The following is an 18,336-nucleotide window of genomic DNA, read 5'->3' as shown; positions in this document are numbered from 1 at the left end:
GTTAATTTAAGGACTGTTTACAATAGCTAAGCCATGTCATCAGCCTAGATGGCCTGTCAACAGAGGGATAGTTTTTATTTTTTTTTTTTTTAATGTGCTATAGGTACACAAATGGAGTACTATTTAGCCATAATATACAGTGCATTTTTTCATCTGCAGGAAAGTGGATGGAACTGGAGGTCATCGTGTCAAACAAAATAAGCCAGACTTAGAAAGACATTCACCACATTTTTACTCATGTGTGGTATCTAGATTAAGAAGAAAAAAAGGGGAGCTGGGCATGCCTGAGGCCTTGGGTTCGACTCCTCAGCACCACATAAGCAGAAAAACCCAGGAGTGGTACTATGGCTCAAGTGGTAGAGCATTAGCCTTGAGCTGAAGAGCTGAGGGACAGCGCTCAGGCCCAGAGTTCAGGCCTCATGACTGGCAACAAGAAGGAGGAGGAGGAGGAGGAGGGAGGGAGGAGGAGGAGGGGGAGGAGGAGGAGGAGGGGGGAGCAGGGGGGAGGGAGGGAGGAGGGAGGAGGAGGAAGAAGGAGGAGGATGAGGAGGACGAGGAGGGGGGGAAGGGGAGGGGGAAGGAGGAGGAGGAGGAAGAAGAAGAAGATGATGATGAAGAAGAAGAAGAAGAAGAAGAAGAAGAAGAAGAAGAAGAAGAAGAAGAAGAAGAAGAAGAAGAAGAAGAAGAAGAAGAAGAAGAAGAAGAAGAAGAAGAAGAAGAAGAAGAGGAGGAGGAGGAGGAAGAAGAACTGCATTAAAGAATTAAGTGATCTATTTAGGGTAGAGGGGATGATAGGGAGGAAAGGGGTGAAAGCGCATCATATGCAAGTGTGAAAATTTCATACCAAAGCCCATTTTTGTGTAATTAATAATAGTAAAAAACATTTTTTTTAAAACTCTAAGTGAATAATGCAAAAAGGGAAATAGTATATTAAAGACTTAAAAACTTGAAGTATATTTTTGGGTTTTTGCTTTTAAGACATTAGACATTAACTTTTAAAATATTAAAATTTTGCCGGGTGCCAGTAGCTCACACCTATAATCCTAGCTACTCAGGAGGCTGAGATCTGAGGATCACGGTTCAAAGCCAGCCCAGGCAGGAAAGTCTGTGAGACTCTTATCTCCAATAAACCACTAGAAAACCAGAAGTGGTGCTGTGGCTCAAGCGGTAGAGCGCTCGCCTTGAGCTGAAGAGCACAGGGACAGCGCCCAGGCCCAGAATTCAAGCCCCAAGACTGACAAAAAATAATTAAAATTTTGTGATGTCCAGCTGCCACTAAAACACATGAAATCTACCTACAGGCTAGATGAAGGATTCCATGTTGATTGATATATTACGTGTATTTATACTCCCTTATTTAAAGAAAGTGCTTAAGGAGATTTTCAGGGGAAAATGGGAAACCATTTTCAATGAACACATGAATTCTTATCAAAGGCAAAGAATATAAGTGTGCTATTCAAAGGGATAGAAGTCATTTTTGGTTAAGCTTCAAATTGAGCTCAGTTTCCTGGCAGCCAAGACAGGAAAGGAACACGGTAAGTTGCACTGTCTTGTCAGAAAAGAGGAAGCACAGCTATCCTTGAGTTATTTCTGTGCACTGTATTCTTAAACAACTTTCTCACATGGTGTTATGCATAAGAGGTCTGTGTTCATTTTTCCAACACAATTAGGGAAAAAATATGAAATGATCACTTGCAGTAAAGATAAAAATAGAAAGCATAATGCTAAAGTACAGCTTGTGAGCCCTATGCTGTGAGGGCACCAGGATAATGCTGTCCAATCTTGGTTGTTCTTCTGAGTTGAGGCTGAAAATGTGATCATCCACAAAAAAAGGAAACAGATGCTTGCTAAGCACTTAACCTATGTGGTATATGCATGAAACATTTTCTTCTCATCAGCATCTTCTTTCCATGAATCTTCTTTGTACAAGTTAAACACATGCCCTAGATTTGCTGCTGATTAGCAGTAGGTTCCAAAGGCCATTACTTTTTATTTCTAACAAGAATTGTCAGTGGGCAACTCAGTCTTTAGATAACCTATTTGAAGTTAGGTTCCTCCATAAGAGCTTAGAAGTCTGGTGCTACAAATTTTTACTAAGAGCAAATCCTTTGATTAAAAACAAAAAAACAGGAGTTCTCAAGATGGCGACGGGGCAGTAGGGAAACGCCACAGCTCTCTCCAACCAAAAAGAGAGTTCGAGTTCCAACCTTTAATCTCCCCAAGAGACCGACAACAACAAAAAGACGAACACTCAGAGAAAAACCAGAGGTGGAAAATAACAAAAAAAGAAAGAGAGGAAAAGAAGAATTTCAGAACAGAGAAGAGCGAAGACCCCTCCCCCAACCTTTACTGGCCGCGCGGCAGTGCGCCAAGCCGCCGGCCAGCCGGCCCGGCGGGGGCTGCCGGAGCCACAGAGACACAGGGGGCTGCTTGCAGATCACCAGGTACCGGATTGCAGAACAGCGGATCGCCAGGAACAGAGAAACCTACCAGCCGGGAGTCTCCAGGAGGATCCCACCCCACCCATCACTCTCCACCGGAGCGGAGAGGCTCCATCCCGCCAAAGCCGCCCGGCACCAGCAGCGCCACAAAGGGACCTGTCGGCAGACCACCCGCCCAATCGCGATCGCAACGACCCGGCGGGGGGCCGCCCAACCCAGCCCGCAACCACCCCAACTGAACTCGGACTGCAACAACAACTGACGGACTGCAACAACAACTGACGACCTACAGGGTGAGTACCCATCAGGGGACAGGGAATCCATCAAGGGAGACCAGAGCTGGAGGGAATCCCCAGACCCTGACCTAGACTCCCTACCCCAACACCCGGACCACAGGACCCACTAAAACTGGGAACTGTTCGAGAGCCCCACCAGCCGGTGGAGCACACTCTGCTGGCCAGGCCAGAGCAAGAGCGCCCCGGGAAGGGAGCTTAAATGCTCAAGCCAGGAACAGTGCCCCTGGGTCAAGACTACCAACAGTAGAAGAAATTTGAACTGTGTCCTCCAGGCTGCATAACCAAGGTGGTATACACATTAGCACAGGCCTAACGAGCGCGCTCCAGGCTGGGGCCAGAACCAGGCCAGGGGACCGGCGCCTGAACAAAGCAAAAAGGGTCAGAAGTGGGGCTGTGGCTCAAATGGTAGGGTGCCAGCCCTGAGCTGAAGAGCTGAGGGACAGCACCCAAACCTAGAGTTCAAGCCCACAACCAGCCCAAAACAAACAAACAAAAACACATCAGGAGCCCATAGCAGACTCCAGTATTTGGGAGAGTGCATCCAGAGCATCTGATCTTCCCAAGAGCACCCGCAGGAGCAAACACAAGCAGTCTAGGCTGCTCAACCCTTCCAAAGGCGGGAATTGCTACAGCAGAGAACTGAGAATCCTAAGTGAATAGCAGCTGGAAATAGGCTCCCAACAGAATCCAGATCAGACACAGACTCTCTCTACCAATAGAGAATCAGCAACCAAGCAAAGACAGACACACCAAAACAAGATTGAAGAGCAGTCTCCTGAACCCCCATGCGAAAATCACAGAGAAAAATCACAAGGTTTACCACTACCCAGGACAGCAAGCTCACCTCAAAAGCCAGCAGCCACGCAGGGGAGAGCCCCAGTGGGAGCAAAGCAGGAATGGAAGACAAAAACTACATCCAAGGGTTGCTGGAGGCAATGACTCAAGAAATAAAGCGAGAAATGGATCAGAAATTGAAAGAGCACAAGGATGAACTATCAAAAGATATACAGGATATCAAACAAAAATTGGATGCAAAAATAGAAGCTGCACAAACCTCAGTAAGAAGTGAGATAAACGCCAAATTAGAGGTAATGCATACTGATATCACCTCATTGAGAGGTGAGATCAGTACTCTGAGAACCAACATTGAATCCATAAAGGGATCCATTTCCACCATGCAAACCACAATAGAAGCCACGGTCAACAGAGTGAATGAAATGGAAGGTAGAGTGTCAGATACAGAAGACAGAATACACCAACTGGACCAAAAAGTGACAGATATGGAAAAATCACTCAAATTAAACCAAAGGGAAATTCAAGAGCAAGCAGATAATGCTAAAAAATTTAACCTTCGCATAATCGGAGTGGACGAAGGTGAGGAATTCCAGAGCAAGGGAATGCAACACCTATTTAACAAGATAGTCAATGAAAATTTTCCCCACCTCAAAAACGACCATCTTAACTACATCACAAAAGCTTATCGAACACCCAACAAGCAAGATCCCAGGAGAAACACTTCTAGGCACATAATAGTAACAATGATGGATCTGAATAATAAGGAAACAATCCTGCATGCAGCAAAAATGAAGAAGGAGCTATACTACAACGGGAAAAAAATTAGAATCACTGCAGATCTCTCCACACAAACAATGAATGCAAGAAAAGCCTGGGAAAGCACCATACGAGCCCTGAGAGCCAATAACTGCCAACCCAGACTGATATACCCGGCAAAGCTAGCATTCACATTCGATGGAGAACTGAAAACTTTTAATAGCAAAGAAAAACTAAATGAATACATAAACATTAAGCCAGCATTACAAAGAATTCTAAGAGGGGGGACACAACCTGAAGAAAGCAACCAGGAACTGGGACCTGCCCCAAACAGGCATTACTCAAAGTCTAACTGAGCAAGCACAGGAGGAAAGGAAAGAAGAAAAACTTAGGAAAACGGAATGGCAGGGACAACAATGCATCTCTCTATACTTTCTCTTAATATAAATGGGCTGAATTCGCCAATTAAAAGAAAACGAACTGAGGACTGGATCAGAAAACAAGACCCATCCATCTGTTGCCTTCAGGAGACCCACCTCTCAGCCAAACATACAAACAAACTCAGAGTGAAGGGGTGGAAAAGGATCTACCAATCAAATTCCCCCAATAAGAAAGCAGGTGTAGCTATCCTGATATCTGACAAAATAAACTTTTCATTAAAATCAGTACAGAAAGACAAGGACGGACACTACATATTAATAAAGGGAACAATCCAAGAGGAGGATATAACCATCATCAACTTATATGCCCCAAATATCGGTGCACCCAGATATGTTAAACAAATGCTCTCAAACTTACAGAATAAAATAGATCCCAATACGATAATACTAGGAGACTTTAACACGCCACTCTCACCAAAGGACAGGTCTACCAACCAGAGGATTGGCAAAGAAGCTACCGAATTAAGTGAGGCCATACTTCAAGCGGAATTAACTGACATCTACCGAGTATTTCACCCTAAAACAACACAGTACACATTCTTCTCAGCAGCTCATGGAACTTTCTCCAAAATAGACCATATCATAGTTCATTCAAGGAACTTAAGCAAATACAAAGGGATCGACATAATCCCCTGTATCCTATCTGACCACACTGGAATCAAGCTAGCTCTCAATAACAAAGCATACCGCAGAAATTTCTCTAATACATGGAAATTGAACAGCACACTCCTTAACAAGGCCTGGGTAACAGAAGAGATCAGAGAAGAAATAAAGCATTTCCTAGAACTCAATGAAAATGAAAACACCTCACAAAGAAACTTGTGGGACACAGCAAAAGCAGTCCTGAGGGGCAAATTTATTGCCCTCAGTGCCCACATCAAGAGAATGGAGACAGACCAAGTAAATAATCTCATGTTGCAACTAAAACAGCTAGAAAAACAAGAAAAAATGGGACCTAAAGCTACTAGACGAAGCCAGATAACCAAATTGAGAGCAGAGATTAACCAATTAGAAAATCAGAAAACCATAACCAAAATAAACCAAACAAAAAGCTGGTTCTTTGAAAAAATAAACAAAATTGATGGCCCGTTGGCAAGATTAATTAAAAAAAGAAGAGAGGAAACCCATATTAATAGGATTAGGGATGCCACGGGAAACATCACAACACGTACCCAAGATATCCAAACAATTCTAACAGACTACTTTCAAAAGCTATACTCTCTAAAGGAAGAAAATCTGGCGGAAATGGATGCATTTTTAGAGAAATACAAGTTACCCAAACTGAGCAAAGAAGAAGTTAACCAATTAAATAAGCCAATATCCTATAATGAGATACAGGAAGCTATCAAAAGTCTTCCAACAAAAAAAAGCCCAGGACCAGATGGATTCACAGCAGAATTCTATAAGACCTTTAAAGAAGAACTAATACCCATACTCCTCAAGCTCTTCAGAGAAACAGAGAAGGAGGGAGCTATCCCAAACTCATTCTACGAAGCCAATATCACACTCATCCCCAAACCAGGCAAAGACCCAACCAAAAAGGAGAATTACAGGCCAATCTCCTTGATGAACACAGATGCAAAGATCCTTAACAAGATTCTAGCTAACAGAATCCAGAAACACATAAAAAAAATAATACACTATGATCAGGTAGGCTTCATCCCAGAGACACAGGGATGGTTTAACATACGTAAGTCAATAAATGTAATCCAGCATATCAACAGAGCCAAGGTCAAGAATCACATGATTATCGCCACAGATGCAGAAAAGGCCTTTGATAAAATTCAACATTCATTCATGCTAAAAGCTCTGGAGAAAATAGGAATAGAAGGAACATTTCTAAAAACAATAAAAGCCATTTATGACAGACCAATAGCCAATATTATACTTAATGGGGAAAAGCTACAACCAATCCTCCTAAAAACAGGAACAAGGCAAGGATGTCCACTGTCTCCACTCCTCTTCAACATAGTCCTAGAACCCTTAGCCAGGGCAATAAGGCAAGAAAAAGACATTAAAGGGATCCGCATAGGGAAAGAAGAAGTGAAACTATCCCTTTTTGCAGACGACATGATACTATACCTCCACGATCCCAAAAACTCCATCCCCAAACTTTTAGAAATCATAAGTCACTTCGGCAAAATAGCAGGATACAAAATAAACCCACAAAAATCAGTTGCCTTCCTATACACTGATAACGCACAGGAAGAGAGGGAAATAAAGGGAGCAACCCCATTCACAATAACCTCCCAAAAAATAAAATATTTAGGAATTAACCTAACCAAAGATGTAAAAGAACTATTTAATGAGAACTATAAAAAGTTAAAGAAAGAAATTGCAGAAGACACTAGGAAATGGAAAGACCTCCCATGCTCCTGGATAGGCCGACTTAATATAGTAAAGATGGTGATACTTCCAAAATTAATATACAAATTCAATGCAATTCCTATTAAAATCCCAATGACGTACATCACTGAAATACAGAAAACAGTCCAAAAATTTATATGGAACAACAAAAGACCTAGAATAGCCAAAACAATTCTAGGGGATAAAGACAATATGGGAGGGCTATCCATGCCGAACTTCAAACTCTACTACAGAGCTATAATCACAAAGACAGCATGGTACTGGCACAAAAACAGACCCGAAGACCAATGGAACAGAATAGAAGATCCAGATATAAATCCACAGGCCTACAGCCAGCTGATATTCGACAAAGGAGCCAAAGACATACAATGGAAGAAACACAGCCTCTTCAACCGCTGGTGCTGGGAAAACTGGGCAGCCACATGCAGAAAACTAAAAGTGGACCCCAGCCTATCACCATGCACCAACATCAACTCAAAATGGATTAAAGACCTTAACATTAAACCTGAATCTCTGAAACTACTGCAGGACAGAGTAGGAGAGACACTTGAACTAATAGGCACAGGAAGGAACTTCCTGAACAGAGTCCCAGGGTCACAACAAGTTGGAGAGAGACTCGACAAATGGGACTACCTTAAAATAAAAAGCTTCTGCACAGCTAAATCTATCGCAACTAAGCTAGAAAGACAACCAACTAATTGGGAAAAAATATTTACCAGCAATATATCAGACAAGGGGTTAACATCCTGTATATACAGGGAACTCAAGAAACTAATCCCTCCCAAACCTAACAAACCAATTACTAAATGGGCAAGGGAACTAAAGAGGGACTTCTCAAATGAAGAAATAAAAATGGCAAAGAAACACATGAGGAAATGTTCATCATCCCTGGTGGTGAAGGAAATGCAAATAAAGACAACCCTGAGATACCACCTTACCCCAGTCAGAATGTCCCACATCCACAAATCAGCCAACGACAAATGCTGGAGGGGATGTGGAGAAAGAGGAACCCTATTACACTGCTGGTGGGAATGTACACTTATACAACCACTTTGGAAAGCAGTCTGGAGGGTCCTTAGAAAGCTAAAGATTGACCTCCCTTACGACCCAGTCATACCACTTCTAGGCATCTACCCTGAACAAAAGGAACCAATATACAAGGACACGTGCACCTCCATGTTTATTGCAGCACTGTTCGCAATAGCTAGGATATGGAAACAACCTAGGTGCCCCACCACAGATGAATGGATCCAAAAATTGTGGTATCTATACACAATGGAATATTATGCAGCCATTAGAAATGACAAAATAATGGCATTTGCAGGGAAATGGATGGAGCTAGAAGGAATCATGTTGAGCGAGGTAAGCCAAGAACGAAGAGACAAACGGTACATGGTCTCCCTCATAAGTGGATGCTAAATCCAAAAGGTTAGTGATACGACAAAACTAACAGGACTTAAGAAACAAAGAACTCCCGCTCATCTGGTTGAACCACTACTAAATATCCTCATGCTGCTGATCACAAATATGGTATATAACATGTGAACACTGTTATATATTACAGACTGTGGTAGACAATTTGCTCCAGGGAAGTTAGAATGAACTTGTGACTTTGAAATTATGTAATCATTTAATCACAATCAAAAAAAAAAAAAAAAAGAACCTCGGGGAAGGGAGGGAGGGAGGGGATGGTAGGGGGAAAACAATGGAGGGGGTAACAATGTTCAAGAGGAAGTGTACTCATAACCTTACTCATGTAACTGTAACCCTCTGTATAGTAGCTTTACAATAAAAAAAAAAAAATAAAATAAAAACAAAAAAACAAGTAATCTGTTAGTTGGTAGGAATATGACTCATAGATGCAAGTTGAGAAACATTCACAGGTATCATCTTCAAAGGAAATGCATAGCCTTGAGATCTATAAATGCACATACAGCTGTTATACTGCCTTTCCAGTGATTAGTAGACTCAGTAGACATTAAACCTACACTGTTAGCCAAGTATGGTAGAAACTGAGCAGCACTAATTGAGCCCAGAATGGGAAAATAACTTCTAGTAGACAATAAAAAGAGGAACAATAGAAAAAAAAGGGGGAATGGGGGTAGCTGAAAGCTTCTGTGTGAGAAAGGTATCCCTGGGGAAAGTCTGGCAAAAGACAAGTGGACCAGTGCCCAAGGTCACATCACAAGGACTTTCACCTTACATTTTAATATCTCTCCAAGAGAAGCTGTAGATAGATAGATGATAGTAGATAGATAGATAATTTGCTTCTCCTAAGAAGTAGATTATGTGCTAAAAAAATCAGTATGGGAACCATGGCAAGTGCAGAGTTGCTGAAGGACATACATATTTTAAAGAAAGGAACAGTGGGATAGAGTGGTGGCATCAGACTTCCAGGTCCCTGCCTCCTCCTGTGGCCCGCACAGCTGTTCCTATCATGATCTTGTAGTATTTTTCCCTGTCTGTGCCTCCACTTACTTGTGTGTTGTAGAGATGTGGAAAGCAGGACTACCTTTATATTTGGTTGCTAACCCAAGGGGTGTATACATATAAATCTATATGTATACACACTCATGTATAAATATATATGTCTACACACTCATGGATATATATGGATATATAGATTTTTAAGGGCTTTCAAAGAGTAAACTGTGATGAGTAAAGGCTAAGACAAGAAATGTAAATGATCTGTCCTTGTAACTTTCATATCTCAGTTCCTTCTTGGGGATTCTTCAGAATTTTCATGCCAACTGCTATAATAAAATCCTTCCAAACAGTCCATGTCTTACTGTGGCCCCCTCCATGTGTTTTCACCCTCCCCAGTACTCTTCAGCCCCATGCTGTGACCAACAACCGAGCCTTCATTTAACTCTTTATACCCTCCATGCCTTGCATGTCAACATATCTAATTAGACACCCAGATATTATCACATGGAGCACTCATTTCTTTGGTTTTTTTTATCAAGCTATTTTGTGTGTAAAAGGACTGCCATCATCAACTTATTCCTCTCAATCTGTCCCTAGGATCTTTCCCACACCCTCAAAGTGAGTACTATTTACTCAAAGGACTAGATTCTAACTGTATATAGTTTCCATATGATTCTACTATAGGATACTCTGAAGATACATGAGACAGAGAGACAGCACCATCATTCCTACAAGTGACTTCTGGCTAGGTTAAGCCAGGCTAGGGACATCTCAACTGAGATTCAGAACTACTGGGCTTACCTCTGTCAATTCCAGCACACTTAGTGCCCAATATAGCACAGAGTGCAGATCTTGCCTGCTGTCTGAAGGCAGGGTTGTTTTGAGTAAATAGGTAGTAAACAGGTGTGTCTTCCCTTTACTAGTAGGTTGCTCCTCACTATTCTTGCTGCCTGAGGCCCAGAGAAGACCTCAGCCCTGTCCCCCCCACCCTGACTCCTCAAGGAGTAAGAAGTCTCTAGACCTAGACAATAGGAGACACATCCTCATGGGAAAAAATTTAACTTATGCCTAAATTTAAGTCAGTGATCATCTCAGAGGAATAGTCATTTTTACTCAAACAAGGAATAATGCTATGTCTTTAGCAAAAAGGACAGAGTGTGGGTCCTGGAAGCATCAAAATGTTCATCTCAAAGGAAAGTGTGTTCTTATCCAGACTCTGACTGCATGCATGGGACCTTTAGCTGCCACCAGGGACTAGGAGCTACTCAGAGCACAATGGCTTAGGCCACAGTAAATAGGCCACCTTGGGTCTAGAATTCACACTGATTTGGGTTAGTACATGGTAAATTTGGCAATGAATGCAAAGAAAGCTTTCACCAAGGCAGAAGTGCCAAGCATGCATAAATCAGCCACTTTGGCTCAGGGAGGCTCTGAATTCCCATTTGGAAGGCAATATTCCAGTGACTACATGAAGCCACGTAGCTCTTTGAAGAAAACCCTGTATCCTGGGAACTCAAGATCAGGAATCTTACAGAACACCAAGTGTGAGTTCTGTTGTGGTGGATCCTCTTCAGCTAGACCAAGACTTTGAAGCTGGCTTTGGGATTTCCAAAGAACATGTGGCATCTGTAAGACTCTGAGTCCATATAAAAATCCAAGTATGCTTGGATCGACAAAAACAAGTTTGGTGGTTCTTGGTGCCCGAGTCTCTGGGTCTAAGTTGAGATGTCATTGGTTTGGGTATCCACAGCCAGAAATCATTCGGGAGTGAGTTTTAGCTTTGGACACTTTCAATAATACAGTTAATACTTGTTCATTGTTTAAAACATTTACAAAACAGTAATACGTATGTATATCTTTGCCCATAGTTAACTATTACAAAAATGCTGTAAATATTTACAGGTTATTGAGGATTTAATTTATCAGTGCTTCTTAATTCATTTGACATACAATAATACAATAAACTCTTACGTGCCTGTTAGTAAAGTTAGGTGCACTTGGAGGTCCCCCTGCAGAAGTAGCAATAACCCTGAATATTATGTCAGTCAATTTGTCTTTACAATTTATCCACCTATATATATATATATATATATATACATTATTTTAAAACTTAATATAAATGAATACCATTCTATTCTTTGGCTTTCTTTTTGCCAAATATGAAGTTTCTGCTATTCAATTTCATTTATGTGTGGAATTATAATTAATTACACTTTGCTCTGGGCAGCGTTCCATCTTAGATACTAGCATTGACTTTCCCACTCTAGTATTGGCAAGCATTTGAATTGTTTCCTGTCTCCTACTTAGTACAAACGGTACATCTGTGAAACTTCTACACATATGTTCTGATCACCTACACAGCTTCTTTAGGGAATAGTCTCAGGAAAGAAAGTGCTACTTTCTATGATTTGGACATCATCAACTTAAGTAAACCATACTAAGTATCTCATCAAAATACTTGGATCCTCAGTGAATGAGAGATCTCAATGCTCCACATTCCAGACAAATATGGAATTGTCAGGTTTGTTTATTGCAAACAATTTGGTATGAGCAAGTATATCATCATGCTTTTCATTTGTATTCTATTATTAAGTATATATTCATTTATACTAAGTATATTTTCATATGTGTATTGTTCATGTGTTATTTTTGTTGTGTTTGTGGTGCCTGTTCACATTGTATACCTATTTCAAAATAATTCATTGTACTTTTTTGGTAGTAGTGGAGTTGTTCAGCTGGTGCTCTATCACTTGTGCCATACCTATAGCCCTGCCTTCTGCTGGTTATTTTGAAGAGGGAGTCTAGTACACTTTTCTCCCCTCATTGACTGTGAAGCACAATCTCCCAGATCTGAGTCTTCTGAGTAGTTAGTATTATAGAATTAAGCCACCATCTCCTGAATATTTTTAAAAAAATATTCAGTTCTATGTGTATGAATTTATGAGTGTATTTTAAACTATAATTTCAAGTCTGGTTTCTTTGAACAAAAAGAATAAGCTATACTGTGCAAGTCCTTGTGGTTTTACAAATAAGTCTTTTTATAGAAGTTTAAGTAACAAATATTTTTATTTCTTTTACTGTGATTTTCTACAAGGCAAAAATAGACCCAGGTCAGTTAAACAATGATTCAATTGATATCAACTGAGAAATCAAGTGAGAAAAATCCCACTTTGATTTCATTCACTTTACCAGATGAGTACAATAACAAATAAAGTTTTGTTCCCTACAGTATTAAATTTCAAGGAGGAAAAGGTTAAAAACAACCACCATTCCATTGTCACTTTCCTTATGTACCTCATAACTATATGCTTACCAGGCCCTGTTCTCCCCTATTTGATTTAAGAGAACTGAGAAAAGAAGATGTGCTTGATTTGATTCAATGTAAATGGTCTTAAAATCCATCCAATAGGGCTCCAGGTAAACATTCACAGACCACAGAGTAGAGGGGCTTTTCTTGGATGTCAATATCCTCTCAATAGAATACCCCCATGTAAGACACTGGATGTGCTAGGCTGCAGGGATAAAAGATGATATTCCCAGAACCTACCCCCAGGAATGACTATTCAGTCCCAAAAGAAAGATACATAAAAGAGTAAAGTGTTTGAGTGACTGCAGATGAACACCACGTGAGGCTAGACTAAAAAAGGATAAAGATTCAAAGAAATGTACATGATTGGTCCCACCTCAAGTCAAAAGTGTTGTCTCTACTTTTCCCTTTTCCTTCCAGCATGTATTCTATGATGCAAGATAGGCAGGGTCATGTTCTTCCATGATTACAACAAGACCCTCCAAGCTTATGGTGGTGGTCTTTGGGGCAGTCCTGCCAGCGAAGGGTAGGGTCTTCTCTGAAATGAAAATGTAACACAGATTCATGCCCCCCCCCCCCCGCCACCTCCCAATGCTCAGAGACTTTGGTTTTTACTCCAGCCCTGGATTAGCACTTAGGATGTAGGGGAACTGGAAGCATAGCTGACCAAGGAAAAGTCTGGCCTCTTCCTGGGCCACACTATGGGTCAGCATCTTGCTATTTCCCCAGCAAATGCCTGTCCCAGTATTATTCTGAAGATACAGTGCATTCTTCTGAAGTCATATCTTTATAAGAGCCTTCTAAAAATGAAGCTAGAAAGCAAATTGGTAGGCGATATGTAGGTTCTATTGTTGACCTTATAATTGTACCCCTTTGGTGATCATATATTCCAATAGTTCTGAGGTAGAGAAAATATTACCTCCACTTTATAAGTAAGTGGGCGAAAGACTTAAAGAGAAGCTTCTCTGAAGAAGAAAGAAGGATGGCCAATAGACACATGAAGAAATGTTCAACATCCCTAGCCATAAAAGAAATGCAAATCAAAACAACATTGAGATATCACCTCACTCCAGTTAGAACAGCAAAAATCAAGAACTCTAACAACAACAGATGCTGGAGGGGATGTGGACAGAAAGGAACCTTACTTCATTGTTGGTGGGAATGTAAACTTGTTCAACCACTTTGGAAAGCAGTATGGAGGTTCCTCAAAAGACTCCACATAGAGCTCCCCAATGACCCAGCAATCCCATTTTTGGGCATTTACCCAAATGATCACAAACAAGGCCACACTAAAGCTACCAGCACAACTATGTTTATTGCAGCATTATTTACCATAGCTAAGACATGGAACCAACCCAGATGCCCCTCAGTAGATGAATGGATCAAGAAGATGTGGTATATATACACAATGGAATTCTATGCCTCCATCAGAAAGAATGACATTGCCCCATTTGTTAGGAAATGGAAAGGCTTGGAAAAAATTATATTAAGTGAAGTAAGCCAGGCGCAAAGAAACATAGGTCCCATGGTTTCCCTTATTTGCAATATCTAGTATAGGTATGAGTCAAGCGGAAAAAGTCAGATAATGTGATGTTAGGAAAACGAACCCTCAAATATGTATTTTAATGTTTTTGTTTCTTTCATGCATGTGTTTGTAACGCATTTATAAGATTATTTCTTTGTTGCTTTGTATGTCCCTCCCCCACAGTGTAACCCCCGCTTTCACTATATTTGATGTCAGTATAACATGTGGAGGAGATGGGGACAAACAAGTCGTTTAAGGATTCAGGTGGACCTGTTGCAACAATGAGAAGTACAAAATGTCATGTCAAAACCAGCTTTACAATGTCGGTGGGGGGGGCGTGGGGGGGTATGATTGGGTGGGAGGGAGGGGGGAGGCTGGGAAGGGAGGTGAAGGGTAAACAAAGGAGGAGGCTGCAATGCTTGGTAAGAAATGTATGCATTATCCTGCCCATGTAATTGTAACCCCTCTGTACAGTATGTTCTCAAATAAAATAAAATTAAATTAAAAAAAAAATATTACCTCCACTTTATTTCTAGATGACATTTGGCAATGCCTAGAGAACATTTTGGCTGTCACAGTAGGAGTAGCAGAGAAGTGTTACCAACCCTAGTGGATGAAGGCCAAAGACAGTGTGGAATATCCTTTAATACACAGGAACCTCTCCTCCTCAACAAAGAATTACCTAACCCCAAATATCAGTAGTGACCAGGTGAGAAATGAGAAACCCTGTTCTACAACTCACTACCCAGGATGGAAAAGCCACTGGTCCGTTGATTTCCCCCAGTTCCACAGGCATTTCAAATGCAGGTGGCTTCTTTGAAGATAGTTGCTACTGTTGCACCTGGACACAGCATGAAGGGAGGAGTCCTGGGAGCCTGTGAATGAGTCAGGGACTCTTTCCTACGAGAGGACTCAGATCATCATAAGGATCCCAGTTTATGTGACACACATAAAATACATTTCGCTACAGTCCTGTCCCTTGGGGACAACAAATCATTATATTTTTTTCATTAAGTAATAGTAAGTGACATCATCTTCTCATAAACCTTATACAGCAATAAATAGTGACTGTCTGACCTGCTGTCCTAGGCACTAGGCTGTATGCTAGATGACAACTGTGAGATTATGCCCTTAGCTCACAGTACCCAGAGAAAAGCTTCATTGGGTGAGAACTGGTTCAAAAGTAGAATCCTGGGCCTTCTTTCAGAGTTTCTGATTTCATAAATCAGGATGGTGCCTAGATATGTGCGTTTTAACCAGCAATGGAGGTAACTCTGTATCAGAGTATCCATGGAACCACATTTTAAGAGAAACTAGTAGAAATTGTGAAATCCACCCAACCTAATCCCAGGCTTAAGAATCTAATGTGATAATTTTCTATATGCCTGAAAAATAGCAACTATTCGTCTTCTCCATTTTCCCTTTTTAAACTGAAAAGGGGCAGGATGACCTTATGTAAGAGGAAACAGGACATTGTCAAAGAAATGGAGCCATGGTGGTTTTGCCTTGAAAATGAATTTTGATGACAGAGAATGAACATGAGCCAAGCACATCGGGATTGCTGATTAAGAGAAAATGCTTTTGCTTAGGTAAGAGGCAGGTACCTTCTTATTCTCTGATCAGACTCAGAACACAAAGACTCCACCTGATTAGGGAACATCAGTTTTCCCTGACCACTAGATAAATGGCTTTTCTGATTATTCTCATTTTCCCTTCAAATCTTCTCTGAAACCTTCATCAACATTCTCCGTTTGTGATCTTTCAATAGATCATTTTTTTATGGCACAACAACTACCATTAGAGGTCTGATCTAAGCTTCGTTCCTAGTAAAACTCCTCCACATTATTAGAAATACCTTAACACTTATCTATGTCTAAGAGCAAGGAAGTTATCTTAATATATATACATGTATTATTTCTCTATATATAATAAATACTTTCATCTCAATTGCTATACTCTAAATTGCTATGATTTAATAATAGAAAAAAATCTACATAAAGAACTTCATAACAACAAATACTAGATTTAAACTAATATAGAACCATCATCAGGGAAAGAATATAAATTGTAGACTATACCAGAATTATCCCTTAAGGTAACTAATCAAAAACATATTTCTAAAAAACTCTTCTGAGTCTCTTCCTTTAAAATTGCTTTTACTGTACTTTAAAATGCCGACACACTTCCATCTTGTTCTCCTTATCAATTTTTTTGCTACAGGTAGGTCCACCTTGAGCCCATGGGCACACAAAACAAGACACTCACCATTGAAGTTGCTCACCAACTGAGCACGGCAAAAGACAGCAAGTGTTTATGCTCCTATTGAAAGCCATTCAAAAATATGGATGAGTTTCCAAATCAAAAGGAAGTGAATTTGCTCTGATAGAAAACCTCCATCTTGTATGTGTTATATAGCCTAAGACAATCCAAAGTGACCTAGTCCTACATATCAAGGAGTTCACTTCCAAATGAAAATGAGCCTCCTTTCACCATTTGGAAACCCTAAGTTCATATATCAACTTGAATGCAAATTTTCTCCAAAACTCAGGCCGGCTTTAAGAGGGAGTTTTAGACCAACATGCAAATGGTGGGCACTCAGGTGTAAGAACCCCAAAGGCAAGAGAAAGATCTGAATCCAGACAATACCTATTTTTGCAGCCTCCGCTTTCAGGTTGAAATCCCAGTTCTTTGGCAATTTGAGGGACATTTTGCTTCCGGTTTGAGTGAGTAGCCAGTGAAGTAGCCAGTGTGTTACAATCCGTGCCCTTCTTGTTGTCTGCTCAGTATTCCTCTTTTTGTGCTTGTCTCTTGTGTCTCCCTTACAACGGCTTCACAACCAGTCCAAGGTTGAGGTTTGATTTGCCAACATTTCTCCTCCTCTTTCTCAGATGAAAGGTTCACCCATCTGTCACTTGAGGATGGCACCTAAGCTCCTTCCACCACCTACCCACAGTCCCCAGGGGCTGATACCGGCTTTTCTTGCTTTCAGTTTTACCAGAAATATCCCAGTTGACACAACTCTGTGTCATGAGAAGCAGAATCTCAGGCCTCGCTAAAGCAAAGTTGTGATAAACAACTGCTGCTTCGTGCTTTTTTTTTCTCTTAACTGTCTGCTTCCTTGCATTTTGAGGAAGTGGTAAATGTTCTGTAGTGGCATTTGAGCACATAGCTTGAGAAAAAAAATTAATACTTCTAAAGCTAGAATGGGTGCCTTTCTCAGATAGAAAACTGTAGTTTTGATTAAAATAAAATTCAAGATTCTGGGGGGGGGGAGAGGAGAGGATTGGGTAGAGGGGGTAGGGGGGAGGTAGGGAAGGGATGTGAAGGGTAAACAAAGGAGGAGGCTGCAATGCTTGATAAGAAATGTATGCATTATCCTGCCCATGTAATTGTAACCCCTCTGTACAGTATGTGCACAAAAAAAATTAAATTAAATTAAAAAAAAACAGAAAAAAAAATTAAAAAACTAAAAAAAAAGGGAAAAATTCAGAGTTAATAGAAAGGATAAAAAAAAAATTCAAGATTCTTACTTAGAGGTTTTGTTCTGTCCTCTTCATCTCAAGGATTAAAGCATCATAAAAAAAAAAAAGGTCAGGAAGATAGTAGGCAATACCAACAAAATTATTTTCTTTAAATTCTTCCTCTGTAAGGAACACATTATCAGCTCTCTACAGGATAAAGGTTCAAAGTGATTCTAGACTGAGGCAGGAAGTTTTTTTTTTTTTTTAATGTGTTAAGGTTATCTATCAATTTCAACTGGGCTGACCCATACAAATGTCATGATGATTCTTCAGAATTGTGTATGTTTGTATACCAACTCAGGTTTTCCCCTTCCTATGTCTACAATTTCTTTTAAGCTTGAGGACAATTACGCTTTTAACCACATAATTATTTGGATGACTTTTAACAAGCAACTGACTCTTTCTGGACCCCATCAGAAAAATGAAGTTGAAAATCACCATGCTGCATGGTGATGCTGTAA

At 40.6% G+C, this 18,336-nt stretch overlaps 1 protein-coding gene across 4 annotated transcripts in view; it reads right to left on the bottom strand.

Annotated features, from left to right (window-relative positions):
• Arhgap25 (Rho GTPase activating protein 25) overlaps positions 1–17,399 on the bottom strand; it is a 95,372-nt gene extending 77,973 nt beyond the window's left edge. For 3 of the 4 annotated variants that reach the window (XR_006147883.1, XR_006147884.1, XM_042683072.1), the window contains exon 1: positions 17,001–17,399. Coding sequence is in view for 1 of the 4 variants with exons in the window: in XM_042683072.1 (XP_042539006.1) it covers positions 17,001–17,061 (61 nt within the window). In the remaining 3 variants the exon portion in view is untranslated. Of the gene's footprint in view, positions 1–16,619; positions 16,814–17,000 lie in introns of those variants that run through there. The other variant, XM_042683073.1, reaches the window with a different exon arrangement.
• Between the last annotated feature and the right edge of the window lie 937 nt (positions 17,400–18,336).

The sequence above is a fragment of the Dipodomys spectabilis genome, unplaced genomic scaffold, assembly GCF_019054845.1.
Source record: "Dipodomys spectabilis isolate Male_0828 unplaced genomic scaffold, ASM1905484v1 ptg000079l, whole genome shotgun sequence".
Classification (NCBI taxonomy): domain Eukaryota; kingdom Metazoa; phylum Chordata; class Mammalia; order Rodentia; family Heteromyidae; genus Dipodomys; species Dipodomys spectabilis.
Note: the sequence above shows the minus strand (reverse complement) of the source record. Positions and strands in the feature narration are given on the sequence as shown.